The sequence below is a fragment of the Perognathus longimembris genome, chromosome 25, assembly GCF_023159225.1.
Source record: "Perognathus longimembris pacificus isolate PPM17 chromosome 25, ASM2315922v1, whole genome shotgun sequence".
Taxonomy (NCBI): domain Eukaryota; kingdom Metazoa; phylum Chordata; class Mammalia; order Rodentia; family Heteromyidae; genus Perognathus; species Perognathus longimembris.
Window position 1 is genome coordinate 18,307,203 of NC_063185.1, and position 22,964 is coordinate 18,330,166.

At 54.4% G+C, this 22,964-nt stretch overlaps 1 protein-coding gene across 1 annotated transcript in view; it reads right to left on the reverse strand.

Moving 5' to 3' along the window:
* Nucleotides 1-20,663, reverse strand: part of Adam19 (ADAM metallopeptidase domain 19) — a 54,571-nt gene extending 33,908 nt beyond the window's left edge. Inside the window, 3 exon segments of the mRNA XM_048333901.1 lie at nucleotides 12,491-12,561; nucleotides 17,452-17,537; nucleotides 20,493-20,663. Coding sequence (XP_048189858.1) covers nucleotides 12,491-12,561; nucleotides 17,452-17,537; nucleotides 20,493-20,592 — 257 coding nt within the window. The 5' untranslated portion in view covers nucleotides 20,593-20,663.
* Nucleotides 20,664-22,964: the final 2,301 nt, after the last annotated feature.

The window sequence follows — 22,964 nt, forward strand, 5'->3', positions numbered from 1 at the left end:
TCCTTCTAGGGGCAGAGGGACGCCCAGCCCGGCCCCGCCCACACAGTGACGTCACAGCTGTCAACAACAGCTGGTGTGAAATCCCCAGGGAAGACCCCACCCCCCACCCCCTGCTCATTGGGGGGGAGTGAGGGGGGTCTCCCAGTTCCTGGGAGATGAAGTCCTTTGAATTGTAAATACGGGGGACTCATCAAGGTTCTCCAAGGGCTCATCCTAGGGGTCTCTCCAAGCCCCCCCCCCCCAGGGCTCTAAGCACTGAAGCCCCCCCCCCCTCCTTAGCCCCGGGGCCTTTGTTCCTGCCCTAGTACATATGTGGTAACTCACATCCGGCATGGATAGCCAACCCTGGCCACATCCTCCTCACTTTCCTTTCTTCACTTCCTTCTAGAAGCCTCCAGAATGCCCAGTCCAGGGGTACTCCCTCCCCCTCCCCCCATCCTTGCAGCACCCTGTGTGTCCTGCATCTGCTCTTGTTTACGTTGTCCTAAGTCCCGTGGCTGGCAAGGACTGGGTTTGGTTGGCCGGGGCCTCTCCAGGCCCCCAGCCGGCCGCGGTTACCACTCACATTTGCCCAACGAGGGAGGAAAGAAAGAAGGAAGCGGTGGAGAAAGAAGGAGTGGAGAAGCTCAAGCACAAGGTCTCGGAGACTAGTCAGAAAAGAAGACGCTGAGCGAGATGGTTCACTCCTATAATACCCGCTGCGAGGAAGGCAGTAATAGGACTGGAGTTCAAGCCCAGCAGGAACAATAACAACAAGTTGGTGAGATTCTCCTATCAACAAACAAGTTTAGCCATGCTAGTGCTTGTTCTAGAATACCAGCTACTGGGAGACATAGGAAGAAAGATGGTGGCTTGAGGCTAGGCCCTGATTTAAAAAAAAACAACAGCGAGATCCTATCTGGAAACCAAGTACAGCCAAAGGGCTCCGGTGTAAACGACGGACAGACACCTACCTGCCCTACTGCCCCAGGCGCCTACAGACACCAGGCAAAACCTCAGGGCCACACCACCCTGCCTTGATGTGCAGGCAGGGCAATTCACCTAGGCCCAGTAGCAAACAATCCATTGTGGCCCCCAGAAAAAGCCAACTTCCTAGACCTAGTGGTGCTTTCTGCCTCCTTGCTCAGACCCCTTATAAGCCTGGTCTCAAACTCACCCCCTCGCACAACCTCCGACCGGCGGGAAGATCTGCGCCCCTTGCTGTTCCCCAATAAACAGTCCTCGCCTGTGGATAATCCAGCCTGCCCCATTCCTTTTCCCTTCTCCTCCATTCTCCTTACAAGGTGTGGCTCCAGGGGCAGAGCACCTGCATGGCCTTGAGTTCAAACCCAGCAAAGGAGGGAAAGAGGAGAAAGGGAAGTAGGGAAGGAGGGAGGGAGGGAGGGAAGGAAGGAAGGAGGGAAGGAAGGCAGGAGGAAGGGAAGGCGGTCAAGCCAGAGATTCTCTGAACCCCCCATCTGTCCCCAGTTGAGTTTAATCAAGAACTGCACCCCAACTTTCCCGGAAGCCTATTCAGTTAGAACTCAGGGGGTCAGCCAAAAGGTTTGTGCATGCCTTGGCCTTGGTGCTCTACTAGACACACATTTTCTTAAAATCAAAATATCTCCCCGGGAAGCAGCTCGGCTTCTCTCCTGGGACAGAGTCCGCCATCCCGGGGCTCTCGGGATCGGCCTCGCTTTGCATAGAATTTTCCTTCTTCTTCACCACAGCAGGCATGTTCTATTTGGCCAAGAAGAAGGACACTTGGGGGTGGGGTGGGGTGGGGGGCAGAAGCACCCTCAAATGTCGAGGGAGCCTAGATGAACCATTTGGTCAGATCCCCCGAAGCTGGGAGGGAGCCAAGGAAAGACCAGAAGGCGGGACTTCCGGGGCATCACCCCCAGTCCAAAAGTGCCTCCCAGCATGCACCGCTTCCAGGACAAGTGTCAAGAAGCCATCTTGGCCTGGCTCTTCCCCTCTGGTGCTCAGCTCCATCCACCCGGCTGGGCCCAAATGTCTCTTTAGGAAATGTTTCTCAGCCAAGGTACAGAAAGCACAGCTAGACCAGGGAGAACCCCACCCGGAGGAAAACACAGGAGAATCCAGTTTCACGCCTGGAACCACTCAAACCCCCTGGAAGCGAGGCAGGATGGACAGAAGCGATGAGGAAATGCTATTATTTTTAAGATGAAACCAGGAAGTAACCAAAACACACACACACACACACACACACACACACACACACACACACACACTCTAGTTCCCTCTCCATATGCCTACTTCTGTGGGTAGGAGGGTGAGGTAAGGCTCTCTAAATCCGCCCTCTCCTTTGAAATGGTAAACATCTAGGAACTCCCCTGCATGCGCGGAGACAGAAAAATTTAAAAAACCAACAATGAAGGGCTGATCTGGCTAATGGAAATCCTGGGTCACCTCGGTTTGGGGTGGGCCTCACCCATCTTAAACCCACGCAGAACCATTGTCCAAGGACCCAGAGTTCCTGGTATTCTGGGATTCGCCCAGTGAAGTATAAAAGCCACAGTTAGGAGGGGTCATTTTTTTTTTTTTGAGTTTTTAACTCCTATTTCCTGCAGGAGAGCTGGGAAGGTTTCCCTTTACCCTGTTTCTCCCTACTCGAGCCCTGTTATACTGAAGTAAATCAGTGCTGAAACTTGCACCCCGGGAGGCTCTCCTCTTTGGGAAGCGCTCTGAGTGGATCTCAAGGAGCTCCGACTCTTCAGGGGAACCGGGGAGCTGTGGAGAGCCCTTGTCCAGGCTCCTGGTACAGAGGCCCAGCCCTTTCCTCATCCTCCCTCTTGGGAGTGACAAGCCGTGTGTCTGGTTAGGAATACTGAGACTATGAGGACGACAGCTCCAATTCCCCTTGACTCAGCCTGATAATTTATATGTTGTTTTCTCAGTCTGACTCCCAGTCACCTCTCCTCCTGGCCTCATCTAAAGCCATCCATTGGCCCGGCACTGGTTGAAGGAACTGCCTCGCCCTTCTAGGCCCCCTCTTTTTATGAATCTGAAGATGGACTATGAAGGATTGACTTCTGGCTTATCCTTCCAGGCCCACCAAGACACTAGGTACACACGAACAGGCTTGACCACATGGCTGTCCACAGGCAGGGCCTGGCCGAGGACACCACCCTTGGTCCCCAGGGATCAATAGCCCCTCTCACCCCAAATGGAGCCTTCCACTGTGGGCCTGGCCTTGGGCCCCCAAGAGACCATAACCCATTTTCTATTTTCTGCCTCCGTGTTAAACCCTATATAAGCCACCCACCCCCCAAATCCAGTCCCCCATACAACCTCGATCCAATTCCTCAGGAAGATCTAAGCCCCTCGCTGTTCCTCAATAAAGTCCTCTCCCGTTGACGATGGAGTCCGGCCTATTCCTTTTCCGTTCTCCTCCATCTTCCTAACCCTGGTGCCTGAGGCCTATCATCCTAGCTACTCAGAAGGCTGAGAGCCGAGGATCGCTGTGTGGGGCCAGCTTGGGCAGGAAAGTCTGTGAGACGCTTACCTTTAATTAACCACCAAAAAGCCGGATGTGGAGTTGTAGCACAAGTGGTCGAGCACTAGCCCTGAGCAAAAAAAAAAAGCTAAGGGACAGTGCCCAGGCCCTGAGGTTAAGCCTCAGAACGGACACACGTGTGCACACACACACTCCCACACACACAAAGGATCCAGGATGACTGCCATCTGGGTCAATGTAGGTAAGAGTTAACAAGTGCCTGTGAGGTGCTGTTCTTTTCTAGGTCAGCAGCCTGAGGATGAAGGGCTCCAGCCCCGGATTTCTTCCCAGTTCCACCCTGCATCCCGTAGCCCTGACGAGGGTCCATTTGAGGCCACCAGGGCAGCGGGCGGGCGGTTTCCTCCCATTCACTCCCTGCTCCCCCCGCCACGCTCCCGCTGAAGGGCAGCCAGGAGAAATAAGCTGGAGACAAAAGAAGACAGTGGATATCCTTCCGGCCATGCCGGCAGCCTGGGCTGGGTCCCTGGAAAGAGATAGAACCGGAAGCGGTGCACAGATCCCAACATCCATCCCCCCAGCCCTTATCGAATGGTCCAGGCCTGCCCCGGGGAGGGCCAGGGACCGTGCAGACACAGCCGGGGTGCGGGGAGAGCCGGGCCCCGCTGAGGAGCAGGGTGGTTTCCTCCCGGAGCAGCGGATCTGAAGGCCAACCTCTCTTCCTTGCATTTGGAAACCCACTCGGGGGAATTCCCTCTGACATCATCCTTACTTGTTTTCCTGACCCTGCAAAATGCAAACAACAGCGGCTATTGATTGTGTGCACCGGGCACTGTAAGTCCAGTTAGTGCGTAATGCCGCCGATTCAGAGAGCATCATGGGATGAGGTTCCTGGAGCAGAGGAATAGGGAGACGCCCCAAGGCCAGGAGACTTGGCCACGCTCAGAGCTCCAGAGCATGCAAGGAGCCGGTGTCCATTTCATTCCTGCCCAGACCCCACCATACACTGACCAGGATGGAGGAAGGAGGGTGGTCTGGCCTCCCTCACCAACACCTTCCACAGAACCTTCATCCTTGTCCACCAAAGCTGGCATGGATGGTAGGTCTGCTCTCTGTGTGCCAGGCATTGGAGGAAGCTCACAGAGATTGAACATCTCCACACCACAAACCCTGTGTATTTGTTTCCTGGGTTTACTGTGTCCAAATCTCCCTTCGCCTCTCTCTCTCTCTAAATATAAAGCCTCTCCTAAGTGCTCTGGGATCATCTCCTACTATTTTAACTTAAGCATGCCTTAAGTTAACTAAAACACGCCTCCAGAACCTTCCTGTTCCTTATAAGGCAATACTGCTATATATTACAGAGATTAGAATGTGTTTGGGGGGCTGGGGATATGGTCTAGTGGGAAGAGTGCTTGCCTCGTATACATGAGGCCCTGGGTTCAATTCCCCAGCACCACATATACAGAAAATGACCAGAAGTGGCGCTGTGGCTCAAGTGGCAGAGTGCTAGCCTTGAGCAAAAAGAAGCCAGGGACAGTGCTCAGGCCCTGAGTCCAAGCCCCAGGACTGGCCAAAAAAAAGAATGTGTTTGGGGAGAAGAGCATGCATTTTTCAATTTACAGCACACCCTGCAATGAAGGTATTCATATTGCTCATTTCCATGAAGGTGTAAACTGTAGTTTAAGAGTCAGACACATGGGAGATTGACCCCCTGACTCTGGAGGCTTGATGACTGGTAAATTAGGCTCAACTCCTCATGCTTAAGTTTCCTTATTTATACAAAGGGGATAATGACAACATCATTCCTGAAATAAGCCGTTGTTTGAAGAGTCTTTGCACAGGGCAGCTTGGTCAGGACTTACTCAACAGTGAGCATTGGCAGGAATCTGAAGAGAGGAAGACTCAGAAGTCAAGAGGCCTGCCCGAACCACCAAACACCTAAGCAACAGGCACCCAACCAGGGGCTGGAACAGAATCTGGGCCTCTCCGGTACGTACCATACGCAAGTCCAAGCCTGGATCCACTCCATGGATCAAGTTACTTGGAGCAGATGAGCTCCTGGCCTTTAGAATGAGCACATCTACATTGTTTCCATTTGGGGATGTTCCTGTATAACTTCCGGTGCCAGGTCCAATCACAGGGACGGAATCCCTAACCGCTGCTACCATGTTTTTAAAGCTGTAGAAATAATGCGGCCTTGGTCCACTTGAACGGCTACAACAAGAGGCCATAAACAGAGTGGCTTGCAAACCACAGAGATTCATTTCTACCCATTTGGTGGGGGCGAGAACCCCCTTTGGTTTCCTAGACGTTGCTTCCAGCTGCATCTTTACCCACTAGGAAGGGGCCAGCTAGCTCTCTGGGAATCATTGGTAAGAACACCCAGGCCTGTGGATGAAGGCAGGGCCCTCACCGTCTTAGCATCCCCCCGCAAAGGCCTCATCTCCAAATATCATCCCCTTGGGGGCTCAGGACTTGGGACCCCTGGCTCTGAAGGAGATATAAACCTTCAGTTCCTTGCAGTCCTGAGACCTAGCTTATGAAAGGGTGTGGCTGAGAATTTGGCTTAGCCAAAGCCCACAGCTGGCACCGACGACCCATTTGTTCTGCAACTCCAGGGGCTGAGTGTGGATGTGGGGGGGGGGGGTGGTGTCTCCAAAGGCTACAGATGAAATCATCTCAGCCTAAAGAAAACCAGAACCGCCAGGCCCCTCCAGGACAGGGGCGGCCAACTCGGCACTTAGAATATCCACTGACCCACGCATTCATTCCCTGTCTTCAAGGGAGCAGGGTTGAATCTATTCTTGACGCGGTCCTCCAACAACAACAACCACAAGGAAGTCATTGGAAGGAAACTGCAGACACCGACAGGCATCAAATCAGGGCCCCCGCCCATGCACCCAACTGCTTCCTCGGCACCAGCCTCCTCCATTCGAGCTGCAGCTGCCAGGAATGCAGAGCCCCAGCTGCAGGCAGAGCTTGGAGAAACATTTTGAGTGCTTCGGATCTGCCAAATACTTGGTTAAAGAATGATATCCTTTCATTTCCTCAGCCATGTGCATTTTCAAGTGGAATGGAATCCATATGTCTGTGATTCATGTCCGTGTAACTCAGCCGAGCAATCGGCTAGGAGCAGTGGGACAGTGGCTGAGCCATTCTGAGCCCGTTTGGATCCAGGAAATTGAATTCCGCCAACAACAAATGAAGCTCCTGTTAAGGCAGGGTCAAAGAGAAGCGTCCTTTAACCTAGATAAGATGCTGAAGTCGGGCTGGGGATACGGCCTAGTGGCAAGAGTGCTTGCCTCCTATACGTGAAGCCCTGGGTTCAATTCCCCAGCACCACATATACAGAAAATGGCCAGAAGTGGCGCTGTGGCTCAAGTGGCAGAGTGCTAGCCTTGAGCAAAAAGAAGCCAGGGACAGTGCTCAGGCCCTGAGTCCAAGGCCCAGGACTGGCAAAAAAAAAAAAAAAAAAAAAAAAGATGCTGAAGTCTTCTGCTGACCCTAGAGGAAGCTAAAGGGAAGCGGGAGGGAGGGTTCCGCTATGCATTTCTACCAGACATCTTTGGGAGAGAAGTACAGTAATAAGAGATGGTATGAGCCAGTGCAGCCCACGCAGGGCAGGAAAGTCTCTAAGACTCTTATCTCCAATTCACCCCCAGGAAACTAAAGTGGCGCTGTAGATCAAACTGGTAGAGGCTAGCCTTGAGCAAGAAAGCTCAGGGACAGCACCTAGGCCCTGAGTGCAAGCCCCATAACTGACAAAAAGAGAGAGGGGGGAGAGGGAGAAGGAAGAGAGGAAGAGAACAAGAGCGGGAAGAAGGTGGTAACTAGCATGTGCCTGTAGCTCACACTTATAATCCTAGCTACTTAGGAGGCTGAGATCTGAGGATCATCAATCTGAAGTGAACCCAGACAGACACATCAGAGATTCTTATCTCCATTTGATCCAGAACTAGAGGCGCGGTGGCTCAAACGGTAGGTTGCTAGTCATGAGTGAAATAGCCAAGCTTGAGAGGGTACCCCCAAGTTCAAGCCTCAAGATCAGCACACTAAAAGCAATTTATAAAAGGATAGTAACTAACCCATCCTGCTAATCGCTAGAAAGCTTTCTCCTTGTTACTTCTCTCCTTTGTGTTCGTCTAGCACAAACGGGTTTGGGAGGAAAAGGAGGAGAGAGCTAGATCACATCCATCACCAAGAATGGTTCATTTTCCAGGCAGTCTTATCATTTCTAGGACAACAAAAACAATCCTCTTTTCCTGTAATGTCTCTGAGCTACAAAGAGAAATTAAGGTCAGAAATCATGGAGCCTATGAAAATCCATAAACCTCCATCTGCCTGAATTCTGTCTTGACAAGTCTTCCCCAAAGAGCGCCAATAAATAAAGCAGCACATAAAACAAACGGCCAATGCTTATTCACTAGACTTGGTACAGACAGGACCTCTTTCTGCCTCTCTGGGCTGGGGTACAATAAATGCAATGAGAATAAAGGCCATCCCCCCATCTCTCCACCTAAATCCTTATCTCATCACTGGGACTCCAGGAAGCAGAGTTGGCTAAAGAGGAGATTCCACAATGCGCTTAGGATGTTAGCAGCGAGAAGGGCATGGCCATCGGGCCACTGGGCAAAGCGCCCAGTTGCTCATTGGCTTTTGAAGGTGACCTTGTAATCTACTAACTGATTCCCACCACTAGCACAGCCAAGCGGACGTCCAAAGGCCAATCTGCCCTCTCTTAGGAGTAAGTGGAGAGAAATGAGAGGGAGGAGGGAAAGGATTTCCAGGACCCATCACGCCTCCCTGGAGGTAGGTGCGGCTCCCAAGATGCTAAGGAAGGCGCCACACGATTAGGGGTGACAAGGCAGCCAGGAGAACTGGACTCAACTCACGGAGAAAAATATGATGGCTCATGTCTCGGAATTACGGGTTGTGGAGCAGCAGCCTGGGACTTCTCTCCTGTAATTACATTTGTTTGTTCTTTTTTTGGTAAGTCCTAGACTCAGGGTTCATGCCCAACCTCAAGTTGGTTTTAGGGTCCCCGTTCTGGTCATCCCACTGCCCTGAGTCAGGGACCTCCATCCCCATTTCCGACTCGCCCTTTAAATAGCATAGGAATCCCACCTACTGAAGTCAGGAGGATCCTGGTTCAAGGCTGGGTTAGTCTTCACCTGTGGCAGAGTCACCGCAGGTCCCCAGGGCTCGGTGACCCAGGGTCTGTGTCACCCAGGGACTGGGACTGTGTCCCCAGGCAAGGTCTAAAGAGCCAAGATCCCAATGCAGGACCGCCCCACGTAAAGGTGCCTGCAGATAGACCACGCTAAGGCGTAGTTTCTTGGGGTGTGGGGGTGTCATCCCTCTTCCAGGCTTTCCCTGAGTTGCTTCCCGGACAGTCCCAGGGTTCCCGCGCCGCTGGCCCCGCCCCCTCTCCGCCCCCCCCCCCCATCCTCTCCATTCTTGGCAATGAATGACCTCTCTCCATGTGTGAATGCCATTAAAGGCTACCCGCGGCTATTTTTGGGGCCCTGCATTATTAGCACCGGGGCTTTGATTTGATAGGAAAAGGCCAGACACCTTGGGCTGGTGAAAGAGAAATTTAAAATATCCTCTTGTCTGCACCTCTCCCCCCAAGGCCTCAGAAACTCTCACCCATGGCCAAAAAGCAACCATTTGGAGAAATATTGGAGGGAGGGAAGAGGACTAGAAATTTCCATCCTCTATGGGGGTCTTCAGCTCAAGGCTAGCGCTCTACCACTTTGAGCCACAGCCCCCCTTCTGGTTTTCTGGTGGTTAACCGGAGATAGGAGTCTTACAGACTTTCCTGTCCTGCCTGGCTTTGAACTATGATCCTCAGATCTCAGTCTCCTGAGTAGCTAGGATTACAGGCCTAAGCCACTGGAACCCGGCTCTCTGAGGCCTTTGAACCTGGCCATTACCACCGCCTTGGAACTCTCTCTCAGCCACGTCCATGGGTCAATCATTCAGGTCTGGATGCATCTCAGATATCAACAATCAATATCAAAGCTGGCAGGCCCGTCCCAAACCAAACCACCATTCATAAATGGTGAACTCCCTCCCTGAGCGATGTGTGTGTGCATGCGTGTGCGTGCGTGTGTGTGCGCGTGCGTGTGTGTGTGTGTGTGTGTGTGTGTGTGTGTATTTTGCCCCCACCCTCCTCCCAAAGCTGTCTTATCTCAGCTTGACCCCTAAGTACCTATACCAGTGCCTGGAATGTTCCTGCCAGCCCTGGGGTAGATTGAGAATGATGGAATTGGCTGAGAAGGTTAAGAAATAGCATTGAGAAATCACAGACCAGGGCTGGTCTCCTCGCAGCTATCAGGGGATTACAGAAACAGCCACTTGAAAACCTCAGAAAGGCCTTGCTGCCCCCCCCCCCACTACCCTCAGAGCTGTTTTGAGTCTGGACTCAGCTTACACAGTGAATGAGGAGGCCGGGAGAAAGAAACGCAGCCGGATGTCATGCGCAACTGGAGTTCCACTCACTAACACATGTTCAAAAACAAACAAAGGAAAAAAAAATAGGCCAGATTTGGATGCAAAGAGCAAGAAGCAGGCCCTTGGGACACCTGGGGAGGTCACAGGGCTTCCATTCTCATAGTCTCAGAACCCCCCTGCCCTCTGCCAAGTCTAGCGGAGAGCTGCAATCCGGCAGCAGACAATGGGACCACATCTGGGCAGCCCCCGGGAGCTCAGCGTGGGGCAATAAAGATCACACCGCAGCCTCCCCGCGGGCCCCGCCAGTGAGCCCGTAACCGCCGGGCAGGCTGAGCTACGCTTTACCACAGCTAACTCCCGCAATCGCCACTGGCTTTAGGAAGGAAGAGAACAGTCAGGATTCGCATTACTCCCCGCCCACAGACACTATCTTCAGAAGAAAAGAATCAAAAGCTCCACCTTTACACTCTCCAAGTCCAGGAAATTAAAAAAAAAAAGTGATAACAATTCTCCATGGGCAAAGACCCCATGGCTAAGGTGACTGTTAGAACTCAGTTTACCTTTCTCACCCCACCCCCAATTGTCCCCGGTTACCCTGAAGCCACCGTCTACATCCCAGAAGATGATTGATGCCGTCTACTAACTTCCTGCGGCTACCATGACACCAAGCTCCTTTCCCTGCCTTCACCTTGTCTCTTAAGGTGGCCGGATCTAATTGGAGACTCCTGGACCTCGGGGCCTGGGTTGGAAAGCTCAACCTCAGACTCTCACAACCCCTCCTATCCCCACTTCACCAGTGAGTACACCCACAGACCTTCCAGAAGATTCCACAAGCTGCCCGAGGTCACCTTCCGCGACTCTAGACCCAAGCCAAGAAGACCAGCAATTCCCTATGCCTACTCTCACACGCACACACCGCATCACCCGCTGTGTGGTTTTACACAAGGGTCTCGCCCTGTCTGCGTTGAAGCTTCTGCCTCCTCTGCCTGCCAGGGCAGCGGCTGGTGTGATTAGTATTTTGTCTTGGCAGCCCTGAAGCTTGAACCAGGGGCTTTGTGCGTGCTTGCTTAGGCCAGCACGGCACCGCTCGAGCCAAGGCCTCAGCCTGTTTTCACTGTGATTATTTTTAAGATAAGCTCTCCACCATTTCCCCCTCCATCCTCCTATTTTCCATTTCCCACCAGAGCTGGGATGGCAGATCGTGCTACCACATCTCGCTGTTTCTGTTGAAATGGGGTTTCACAAGCTTTTGTTTTCTTCTGCCTGAGGCTGGCCTTGAACTGTGATCCTCAGGTCAACCTCAGCCTCCCACGTGGCCGGGACCACAGGCGCGTGACACCACACGCAAGTACTGATATTCATTTTTCCTTCCCCGCTCTTCTGCCCTAATTCCAAAAAAGGAGGGAAGGGCACTCCACGGACCCACTCTCGAAAGATCTGCCCGAGGGGCCACGTGGGGTGAGCGGCGGGAGCTCAGGGCCCGCGGGCTCCGCTGCAGACCTGAGCGAGACAGAGACAGCTGGACGAGCTCAGGAAGCGTTTCAGCAAGAGCCGACAGGCGGGGGACCGGCCGGGGTCAGCGCGGGTCTCCGGGACGGACGGCCAGGAACAGCCCCTCGGGGGGCCTTTTCTTGTATGATCACAGGACACCCAGGGAGGAGAAACCAACGCAAGAGGGAGGGAGCAGCCGTTCCCCAAACCAGTGAAAGGCCGGCTGGACTCCAGAGGAGAGGCGCCACGAGTGACATTCTCCCTGGCATGGGAGCCACGCAGCCATTCCCGCCTCCCGGACATCCCAGCCTTGCCCCATGCCTAGCACCCCCCGGTGACCTGAATCGAGATACGAAACACTCCCCCCCCCCCCCCCCGTTGGGACTGGAGCTGGGACTCAGAACCTGGCCGCCGTCCCTCGGCTGTTCGGCTGGAAGCCACCGCTGGAGCTGCACGGCCTCCGCTCGCAGCTTTCTGAGCTGGCAAGAAGAGCCGCGCAGACCCTCCTGCCCAGGCTGGCTTTGAACCGTGATCCTCAGCCTCCGGTTAGGATGACAGGCCTGAGCCGGCCGTGGCTGGCTGCACCCATTCTTGATGGAAAATCAGCATGGAGACGTTTCTGGGCCGGGGCTCGGCACCCTAAACGCAAACGCACGAGGCAAGGCGAGGGAAGCAGCCCGGGTTTCTGCTGACAACGCTCGTCCTCGGGATCATGGGTTCAGGAACTGGAAAGGCAGCAGCCTCCAGGCTTCCCCTCCCTTACACGCACACACACACACACACACACACGCACACACACACACACACACACACACACCAGACACCGGAAATGTAGCCTGAGGAAATCGGAGCAGACCATTAAAGCAGTCCAGCCATCTCAGCAAATCCAGAGCCAATTAAAAAAATAATAATTAAAAACCACCCCTCTGTCCTTGTAAGATGCTCCCACAAAGGGAGCAAGGATTGAGAACTTGGGGGGGGTCAGCTCCAAGAACCACTTCCTTCCCACACAGGGGCACCTGCATCCGGCGCTGACATGCGCGGTCGTGGTTTCAATGCCGACAAAGGAGGAAGGAGCTGACTTACTCGTTCTTCTCCAAGTCCAGGATCAGCTCAGCGCCCTGGGCCGTCACCCTGAGCTCAGCCGCCAAGGGATGCTGGAAGGAAGAACAACACAAGAGAATGAGCTCCTTGAAGGCAGGGACTGAAGCGCCCCGACGGGCACCGGGGACCGGCCACCGGGGACCGGCCACCGGAAGCCAGTCACACCAGGGCAACTGCACTTCCGGACCAGGCATGAAATGACCTCAATCCCCCCCCCCCATCCTCTCCCCCTTCCCAGCAGGCGAAAGGAGCTTGAGGCTGAGCTCGTCCGCCAAGGCTGCCTGTGTGTGGTCTAGTGAGAGGAATCTCCTGGGGGGCAGGGGGGTGTCAGACCTGGAGCCAACACTTGTGATCATGTGTTTCCTTTTGTGATACTGAGAATAATAATAACAACAACAACAATAATAATAGTCGACCCTGTAAGGATTAAATGAGATGAGTGTGAACAGTGTATCGCTCAATAAAATGTTGGCTACCATTTGTAAGATAAAAGGGGGATCTCTTCAGAATGTGTTCTTATATTAGTATATTGTTTTGGCCCTCAGTTTGGAAACTCCAGTCACTTCAGCCGCAGTAACTAAGAGCACCTTAAGCTGCAGTTTCATAAGCCCAGAAGTAGCTATATTTTAACACAAGCAGTCTTTCTAGTGAGTTAAAGATGCTCTACGCCCAGAGCACTGGAGATACATGAAAGGAGCATGGTGATGTATTCCTGTAATCCCAGCCTTGGAAGGCCAGGACTGAAAAACTACAGGTTCAACTTTGGATTACACAAAAGCCTGGGTCAAACACGCACACACACACACACACACACACACACACACACACACACAGAGAAAGCATGGAAACTATGTCTGACATCACAACTGTTCCATGAGTCCTCTCAAAAGCACAGCACAGGGGCTGGGGATATGGCCCAGTGGCAAGAGTGCTTGTCTTGTATACATGAGGCCCTGGGTTCAATTCCCCAGCACCACATATGCAGAAAATGGCCAGAAGTTACGCTGTGGCTCAAGTGGCAGAGTGCTAGCCTTGAGCAAAAAGAAGCCAGGGACAGTGCTCAGGTCCTGAGTCTAAGCCCCAGGACTGGCCAAAAAAAAAGAACTTCAAAAGTACAGCACAAATGACACCATCCACAAAACCAAAGGGGAAAGATTGGAATCTGTACGTCTGAAGGCAAGGAGAAGGTAGGAAAATGGGCAACCTTGAACCCTACCACAGAATTTAAACTGGTACCAAGTCTTGGGAAGATGATGCATCCAGGGTTCAAAATACTGCCCAGTGCTGAAGGCTCATGCTTATAACCCTACCTACTCCCACAAGGCTGGGATCTGAGGACTGCTATTTGTATAGACAACCCCAACAGCAAAGTCTGTGAAACTCTTATCTCCAGTTAACCAAAAAACTTGGAACTGGAGCTGTGGTGGCTCAAATGGTAGAGGCCTAGCCTTGAGAGAGAGGCTAAGGGACAGCACCCAGGCTGTGAGTTCAAGACCTAGTACAGGAACAGAAAGGGAGGGAGGGAAGGTGTAAGAAGAGAAGGAGGGAGGGAGGAAGGGTGGGAGGGAAGAAGAAAGGAAGGAAGGGAGGGAGGGAGGGAGGGAGGGAGGGAGGAAGGAAGGAAGGAAGGAAGGAAGGAAGGAAGGAAGGAAGGAAGGAAGGAAGGAAGGAAGGAAGGAAGGAAGGAAGGGTGGGTTTCAGGGACTGGGCCTGGTTTTGCAGAGAGCCACAGAGGGACACGTCCCCACTAGCCTCTGACAAACAGCGCCCATCAAGAGAGCTGGTAGAATTCCCAACCCAAGACAGAGGCAGCCATGTGACAGCCATGAGGAGGGACAGTGACACAATCTAAGCACTCTGCTGTCTCCTCCAAAGAGACATAGCTGCAACTTGAGCGCTAATGGTTATTTTTGGTGGCTAATCCCAAAGCCGTTCTCTGTGCTGGAAGGTGCTGGGACACCTCAGGCCAACACCCTGCTCTGCGCCATTGAGCAGCTCGTGTGTGTGTGTGTGTGTGTGTGTGTGTGTGTGTGTGTGTGTGTGTGTGTGTGGTAACCAGCTGCTAGCACTCTCTACAGAAGGCTACAGAGCCCTTCCTTTCTCTTCAGGGCTATGATAGATTCGGCTCCAGAGAGCACTGCACACCTGCCCTGTCCATTTGCATCCTTACTATCGAGTGTTAGCAGTTACTATAGTGTCAGTGTTTAATTAGTGTGTGTGTGTGCATTTATTTGCTTGCTTGCTTATTTTTGTGTAGGTACTGGGGCTTGAACTCAGGGCCCCCTTAGTTTTTTTACTCAAAGCTGGAACTCCGCCCCTGGAGTCTATACCTCCACTTCCAACTTTTTGGCAGTTCTTTGGAGTTTAGAGTCACATTTACTTTCCTTCCCTAGCTGGCTCTGAACCACCAGCCTCACATCTCAGCCTCCCGAGGAGCTAGGATTACAGATGAAGCCACTGGTGCCTGGCTCCATTTGTGTTTAGTAAATGAATGAATTACATAAGTGAACTTAAGAAAACAGAGTGAAATCTAGCTTTGACTGGCATTTCTCTCTCTCTCTCTCTCTCTCTCTCTCTCTCTCTCTCTCTCTCTCTCCCTCTCTGTCATTCATTTATTCATTCGACAAAATGTGTATGGTGCCAGGCACTGTGCTAACCATTCAACAGACTACAAGTGCCCACGTTCTAGCCAGACAATGGCTGGGGACAAAGGCAGGATCTGCTCCTGAGTTTTGTTGCTTGGGCTCTTCCTGAGGATACCCACAACGGAGGGACAAAGGAGCCGCTATAAAAAGCATCCGATCTGTTCCTTACACAAGAATGGTGAGCTAACCTAGCCAAGATAGCCATTTTAAAAATAATAATAATAATAATAGCCATCCATTCATCTGTCTAGACTTTTCCTGATGCTATTCTAAGTCTTTCCTACTTTTTAGGGCAAAAGGTTCCTTGGTTAGAGTTGTCCTGCAATTTTATTTGTTCATTCTCCCTTAGTAAAACCAAACCGGAACATTTGGGGACGTGTTTATATTCTGGATATTTCTCTTCTCCGATCATCTTTCCAGACTCCAAAGCCACAAAATCTGAAGTCATTCATGATGTGTTTCTCTCTTGCAGGCCTTTTGCTCATGCATGCAGCCCAATAATCAGGTCCTTTTGAACCAAGGGATGTCAGATACCAAGCCCTCCCACTGAGTGTAGTAGTTCAACTACTTCTGGTTTTTTCGTGGTTAACTGGAGCTAAGAGTCTCACAGAGGAACTGGCACTGTGGTTCAAAGTGGTAGGGCAGCAGCCTTGAGTGAAAGAGCTCAGTGACACGTCCAGACCACAAACTCAAGCCCTATGACTGACCCCCCAAAAAAAGTCTCACAGAATTCCCTGCTTGGGCTGGCTTTGATCTACGATCCTCAGATCTCAGCCTCCCAAGTAGCTAGGATTGATTACAGATGTGAGCACCACGCTAAGACCTAGCTGGTAAATGAGGAAACACAACTTCTTTATGAAGTACAAAGTCTATCACACAGGCATTTCATCACCTTTGAGCAGTAAAAACCAGAAGCAGGAAGAACACTGGTAGACACACAGGTCTTCTCTGAGAGTACAGAGTAACATTTCCCCCGCCTTCCCCAGCCCCCTGGTAACACCTGTGCACGTTGCTCATAATCTGGCTCCAAAGCCGGAAGGTAAGACTTTCTGATACATTCCCCAATCTTAGGTGCTGACCCTGAATCTTCTTTTTTTTTTTTTTGCCAGTCCTGGGGCTTGGACTCAGGGCCTGAGCACTGTCCCTGGCTTCTTTTTGCTCAAGGCTAGCACTCGACCACTTGAGACACTTCTGGCTGTTTTCTGTATATGTGGTGCTGGGGAATTGAGCCCTGGGCCTCATGTATACGAGGCGAGCACTCTTGCCACTAGGCCATATCCCCAGCCCCTGACCCTGAATCTTCTTTGAAATAGTCTACGGTAGAGAACTTGCCTAGTCCCCCATTCCAAACGGGGGTGGGGTGGGGAGCGTGGAGACTCTTGTCAGGTGTGGTGCACACACCCGTGATCCCAGCCATGGGAGACGCAGGAGAATGGTTCACAGACTAAGATCAGCTCTGGTCAAAAGCCCAAGACCTTATCTGAAAAGTAACTAAAGGAAAAAGGGGTGGTAGAGAGCCTGGCTAGCAAGCACAAGACCCTGAATAAAATATTTAGCTAGACATGGATGGACAGACCGACACACACACACACACACACACACACACACACACACACACGCACGCACACACACGAGACCCTGTCTCAAAAAGAAAGTTTAACTATCCCTTTTCCTCCCACTACATGTTGTGCAGTGCAAAAATACCACTGAGATTATTTAATGAACCCCAATCAAAAGTGATTTCCTCACAGCCGCCACTAGTGGCTCACGCCTGTCATCCTAACTACCTGGGAGACTGAGATCTGAGGATCATGGTTCAAAGCCAGCCCACGCTGGAAAGTCTGTGAGACTCTTATCTCGAATTAACCACCAGAAAGCCACAAGTGGCGCTGTGGCTCAAAGTGGCAGAGGGCCAGCCTTGAGTGAAGGAACTCAGGGACAGCACCCCGGCTCTGAGTTCAAGTCCCAGGACAAGCACCGAAAGAGAGAGAAAGCCGGGGAGAGAGTGGAAGAGAAGGAGGAAAGGGCGAGAGAAGGAGAGACAGAGGATTGTTGGCACGCCATGCCACTTGCACTCGAGTTTTCATTTCCTCTATGAATAACCTTGGGGAATGTTCTGAGAACTGGCCACACTTGGTGAAGGAAAGTCCCGTCTGAGGTCTCCATGTCCCACACGCGTGGAGGATCCGGGCTAAGCCTACCCTCGTGGCTGTGACCTAGGCCTGCGGTCAAAGCCGGAGCCCTGAGCGACCGCGCGGTCCACCCCTGCCTCTGGGCAAGGGAGCTTGTGAGCCTTACCTTGTCTTTGGAGGGGCTTTCTAGAATCTTCCACTGAGGTATTACGAGTTCATGCTGGAGCGGAAGTATGCCTTCTTCACCTCCTCCTGCCAACACAAGACACGCAGCCATGGGAGCCCCGAAACCCGCACCGCAGGTGCCTGCTGCAGTCACTGCCTCAGAAAACCCAGTCCGTGGGGCTCCCCGGAAGCACCCGGTGCACCCGGGACAGGCCGGGGGCCCCCGACGCAGGTTAATCCAAGCCTAAGGGACCGGAAGGAGGGAGCGCCCCGGGGGGAAGAGGAGACAGGTGCTGCAGCCTGAGTAGAGGGGACACGCCCAAGATGGAGCGAGCCGGACCAGAGACGCGGCCAGACAGCCAGCCCTGGGGCCTGAGCGCGCCTCGGGCAAGCCCTGTGTCTGGATATCATTATAGATAGACCTAGCAGGCACTGGAGGTTTCGAAGACAGTAATCGGATCTGTGTTATGTTTGCACAAAGCTCACTGTGTCTGCTGGGGGGGGGGGGCAGGGGGTGTAGGAGCCATGGGGGGCTGCCACCGGTGGACAGGAAGAGAAGGAGGGGGTTCCAGGTATCTTCCCCAAAGGCCCAGTTCCCAGGGGGCCTTCACATCCACAAGGACAGCCATATTTACTAGAGTCGCTATGAACTGGCTTCCTACCCAGCAAAGCGCTCCAGCCTCTCACGGGTGACTCCCTTCTCAACTGTCCTGACTAATCTCACTCCCTACTTCTCCTTCCTCCTCACGCCCGCGTGCAAACGAGGATTTCTCCTTTGCAAGAAAAGGAAGTGAAAACGCTGCAGATTCGCTGAAGGCGCCGCAGAGCACGCACCCTGAGTGCAAACCATCTGAAGACAAGCCTCCACCAACAGCCCAACCCTGACCAGCGGCTCCAGTAAGTCCTGGTCCTTTCCAACAAAAAGGAGCTATGGGATCCTTAGTGTAGTATTTAAAGGAGTTAAATGATATTTATAAACACAAAAAGTAATTCCAAGTCTCAAAAACAGAGGCATATAGCACAGTTTAAGAAACCCTCAAAAATTGGAAATAGCTAGGAGCCAGTGGCTCACGCCTATCATCCTAGCTACTCAGGAGGCTGAGATCGAAGGATCACAGATCGAAGCCAGACCAGGCAGGAAAGTCCAGGAGACTCTTATCTCCAATAAACTACCTGAAAACCCGAAGTGGCCCTCCGGCTCAAAGTGGTATACAGCGCTAGCCTTGAGCGAAAAGCTCAGAGACAGAGCCCAGGCCCTGAGTTCAAGCCCCACCACCAACAAAGGAGTTGGAAATAAGGCAAGATGTCTTCTCAGTGTCAGTGTTGGAGCAGTTTGGCAATTTCTCCTGTGGGTCTTGATTTATCCAGGCAAAAATTACCTTTGGCTGTTTATGTGCTACTGACTCAAATCTTAAGGGCGCTCATACCTATAATCCAGGATACTCAGGAGGCTGAGATCTAAGGATCAGAAGATCAAAGCCAGCCTGGGCGGACATATCCAAGAAGTACCTATTTCCAATTAACCAGCAAAAAAAGCCAGAGCGGAAGCCTGGTTCGTGGGTAGAGCGCCAACTGTGATCCAAACTAGAGTGCAAGGCCCTGAGTTCAAGCCCCAGTACTAGTATACACACGCACAGAAAACAAAAACTCCTATGCTTTGTGATGTGATGCATTCACTGTGAGTTTCTGAGGCAGGAGGACAAGCGATGCTGAGGACAATAGAAAGATAACCAATATTACGTTGTTTCACCCCCATGCCCCTGCTTCTGAGCCACTGAGACTGGGACTTCTCCATCAACGCCAGTTACTTCCAGTAATGACTCCTTTTACCCAGCTTCACCGGAATGGAGAACGTGGGACACGCCAAGTACCAAATGCAGAACACAAATGCATGTTTGCAATGCTATCAATACACATTTATAGGAACATATGGAAAGAACACCCCAAATCATTCAGAGCAATGGCAAATTATCACTCTTCTGATGCCCCCCCCCACCCCTTTCCGGGTGCTCCATCCAAGGGCAGGCCCTCTGGGCCCAGGCCTCCGGGTGTCCCGATCTGTGCTTCTAGCAGCTGCTGGTTTTCCCTTCCCCTTCTCCAGGCTTTTCTCCTTTGGGAGGCGCTGCCAGGGGGACCCTGCTAGTCCCAGGGATATTCCCCTCCACCCCAGGGAGGGGGGGGACGGCATGCCCAGCCCCCACCCGGCCCTCTCGGGCCAGATTTGCAGAGGGAGGGAGGGAGGGAGGGAGGGAGGGAGGGAGGAAGGAAGGAAGGAAGGAAGGAAGGAAGGAAGGAAGGAAGGAAGGAAGGAAGGAAGGAAGGAAGGACGGACGGACACCATCACCAGGCAAGCTGGACAGCTGGAGGCCAACCTCCTTGCTTCACAGGTGTGGAAACTGAGGCAGCTCCCGGGCGGACGTCGGCCGGGCTGGAGGGCTCTGGTTTCCAGCGCCAGCAGGGCCCCTCAGCACAGACATAGCTCTAAGCATCTGCTTTCCCGCTGCGTGCCTCAGTTTACCAACGGTGCCATGGGCGCGTGCGTGGAAGGTAAAGGTCCCCGGTAGGCCACACCCGGAGAGACCCGGTGTGTGTGTGGGGGGGATCGGGGGGATCTACCCACCCCCCCACCCCACCCCCGGCCCGCCCGCCTCCCGGACGGACGCCTGGTTTTGCACCCCTCTTTTGCACGCGCCCGGCACGCGCGCTCGCCGGGGCCGCGGGGGCCGGAGGCGAGGGAGGGATGCGCGGGGCGGGTTGGGCGCGGGGCGGGGTGCACGGCCGGCGAGCGCGGCCCCGGGACGGGTCAGGATGCGGGGCCGTGGGAACCCCGGGGAGCAGCGGGGAGGACCAGCCGGGGCGCGGCCCTCGCCTCCCCCACGCGCGCGCGCGACGCGGGAACCACCGAGCCCGGGGTCGCGGTCCCGGCGCCCCCACTCCCCCCCCCCCGGGCCTGCAGGCGACTCCCGGGTCCCCCAGACCCCCCCCCACCCTCGGCCCTCCCGCTCCCCCCCTCGCCCCTGCCCGGCGGCCCCGGCCGCTTACCGCGCGCCCGGCCCGGCGCCCGCGCCCCCGCCGGCGGCAGCAGCAGCGGCAGCAGCAGCGCCAGCGGGCAGAGCCGGGCGGCGCCCGCGCCCCCGGGCATCGCGGCGAGCCCGCTCGGCGTCCGCGCTCCCTCGGCTCCCGGCTCGCCGGCCCCGGCCCCGGCCCCGCGGCGGTGGCGGCGCGTCTGGAGGCCGCCGCGCCGCGCGGCCCCGAGCAGCCCGGCCCGGCCGGAGACGCCCCGCCCCGGGATGGAGGAGGGCGGGGAGGGGCGGGGGGGGGGGCGGGGGGGAGGGGGGGAGAGGCTGGGGGCCGTTAGCCCGGGAGGAGCCGGCTCCGCCCCCGAGCAGCCCCGTTGGCCCGGGCGGAGGGGATGGGGGGAGGGTGGGGGGATCGGGGGTGGGGGGGTAACCCTCCGAGCCCCCCCTCCACCCCCGGAGGGGAAGGGGCTCCCGGAGCGGGGGCGATGGGTGCGCAGCCGGGGCTGGGGAGCGGGGACGCGGGCGGCTGGGAAAGGGTTAACCGCAGGCCGGGCGCGGAGTTGTTTTCTTATCGGTGGGGGGGAAACCAAGCCTGGGGCGGAGCCCTCCGTGCCTCCGGAGCGCGCGGGGAGGCCGGGGAGGCCGGGGGTCCCCGAGGGCGCGCGCCCCCCCGCCCGCCCGCCCGCCCGCACGCGGGGCCCCCGGGCTCGGAGACGGCTCGGGACGCGCGGGCTTGGGGTGAACTGGAAGGAGTTGAGACCCGCAGACCAGCCGGGCCGTCGCTGAGGAAGGACCGGCCTCGAGATCGGGGGGGGCTCGGCCCCAGCACCCGCGTTTGTTCTTCGCGCCCCCCCCCCCCGGGCGGCGAGGGCGGGGTCGGCGCGGAGCCGCACACGGATCCCACGCGGAGCCGCACACGGATCCCACGCGGAGCATCCTTCTTCCCTTTTCCGGCCCCGCCGGTCTACCGTCCCGGGCTGCGGATCCCAGACCTCCGGGCGTCCTCCTCCCGCGTCCCTCCCCCCCCGCCCGTGTTCCGTGGGGCCGGGTGTTTGCTGGTGAGATCCCATCTGGACGCCCGGCCGGCCTGGGCCACGACGCCGCGTGGGCCTCGTGGGTGAGGACGGTCTCGTGGGGGGGCCACACGCAAGGGGCGCGCCCTCTCTCCACGGGGCGTTTTGGTCCAGGCTGAGGTGAACTTTTGGGATTGCTTGGGGCCGAGCAGCTCCTTCAGTTGCCCTTGTTCCCCAGGGGGAGATGGGCATTAGGAACCCCTCCTGCCAAACACCTGTCACCCACGGTTTGAATGTGAAGTGTCCACCCCGAAAACCGTCTCTTGAAGGCTTGGATCCCAGCTGGTGGGTGTTATTGAGAAGGGACTGGATCCCCGTGGGCTCTCATTTCACGCCTGGGTTAGTTCGCTGACAGATGCACAGCCCAGCAGGATATTCGAAACAGGTCTGCCCGGTGGGAATGGGTCTCTGCAGAGCTGACTTTGAGCGGCCTGTCTTAGCCTTAGATTCTCCCTCTTCCTCCTCGACTTCCTCTTCCTCCTCCTCCCACCACCTCTCCCTCTCATTAGGTCTCAGTGCAACGGAGCCAAGTGACCACCAGTCACCTAGAATATTACTATTTCTGCCAGCACTGTGTTCGAGGTGACATAGGTTGCCTCTAAGACAACCTCTAACTTTCTGCTTTTCTCACAGAGCCTCGGCTACAGTGGCCTTAGAATCTGCATGTCCACCACCCATGTCTTAGTGGTGATCTAGGCTCTTTCTAATGTGCAGGTCAAAGTGCATCCAGTCTTTTCCCACTACTTCCTCCCAAGTCACTTCCACGTAGTCATGGGAGCGCCATACTTCTCGGGACCAAAATCAGCAAAATATCACCACTAAAATGGATTTTCTCCCAGTTTGGAAGGCTAGACATCCAAGATCAAGGTGCCATTGGGATGCTTTCTGGTGAGATCACTCTGGTCTAGGGAGGAGCTTTGGAAGGAACAGAGGTCCTGTCACCCTTCCAATCTCACTTAATTTGTATTATCTCTGTGAAGGCTCTATCTCCCAACATAACTACATTAGCTGGGGGCGGGATTTGAGATAGAGGACAAATGCCATCCATTACAGAAGCTGTAGTTCTAGAGCCAAAAGACTAGGATTCTAGTCCCACTAATCTCTCCAGAAAACTCTGTGGCCTGGGGTAAATCGCTTCCCCTTTCTAGGCTGGAGTTTCCAATGAGCAACCAGGGATCAGGAATGTCAGCTTGAGTCCATCTCATTCAGAAGCTTCTAGAAGTGGTGGGTGACAGTCACAGAGCCAGGGGGGGACATGCGGGAACATCACACATACCTGATTCTGTGAGAAAATCTTGATAAAAGACATACAGATTTCTTATTTTCCTTCCATTTTTTCCCCCGGACCCTTGGTTGATTCATGGGAGGTGCTCATGAGAGAAGTCCAGTGTTAACACTCCACCAAGAAATGTGGATTCCCA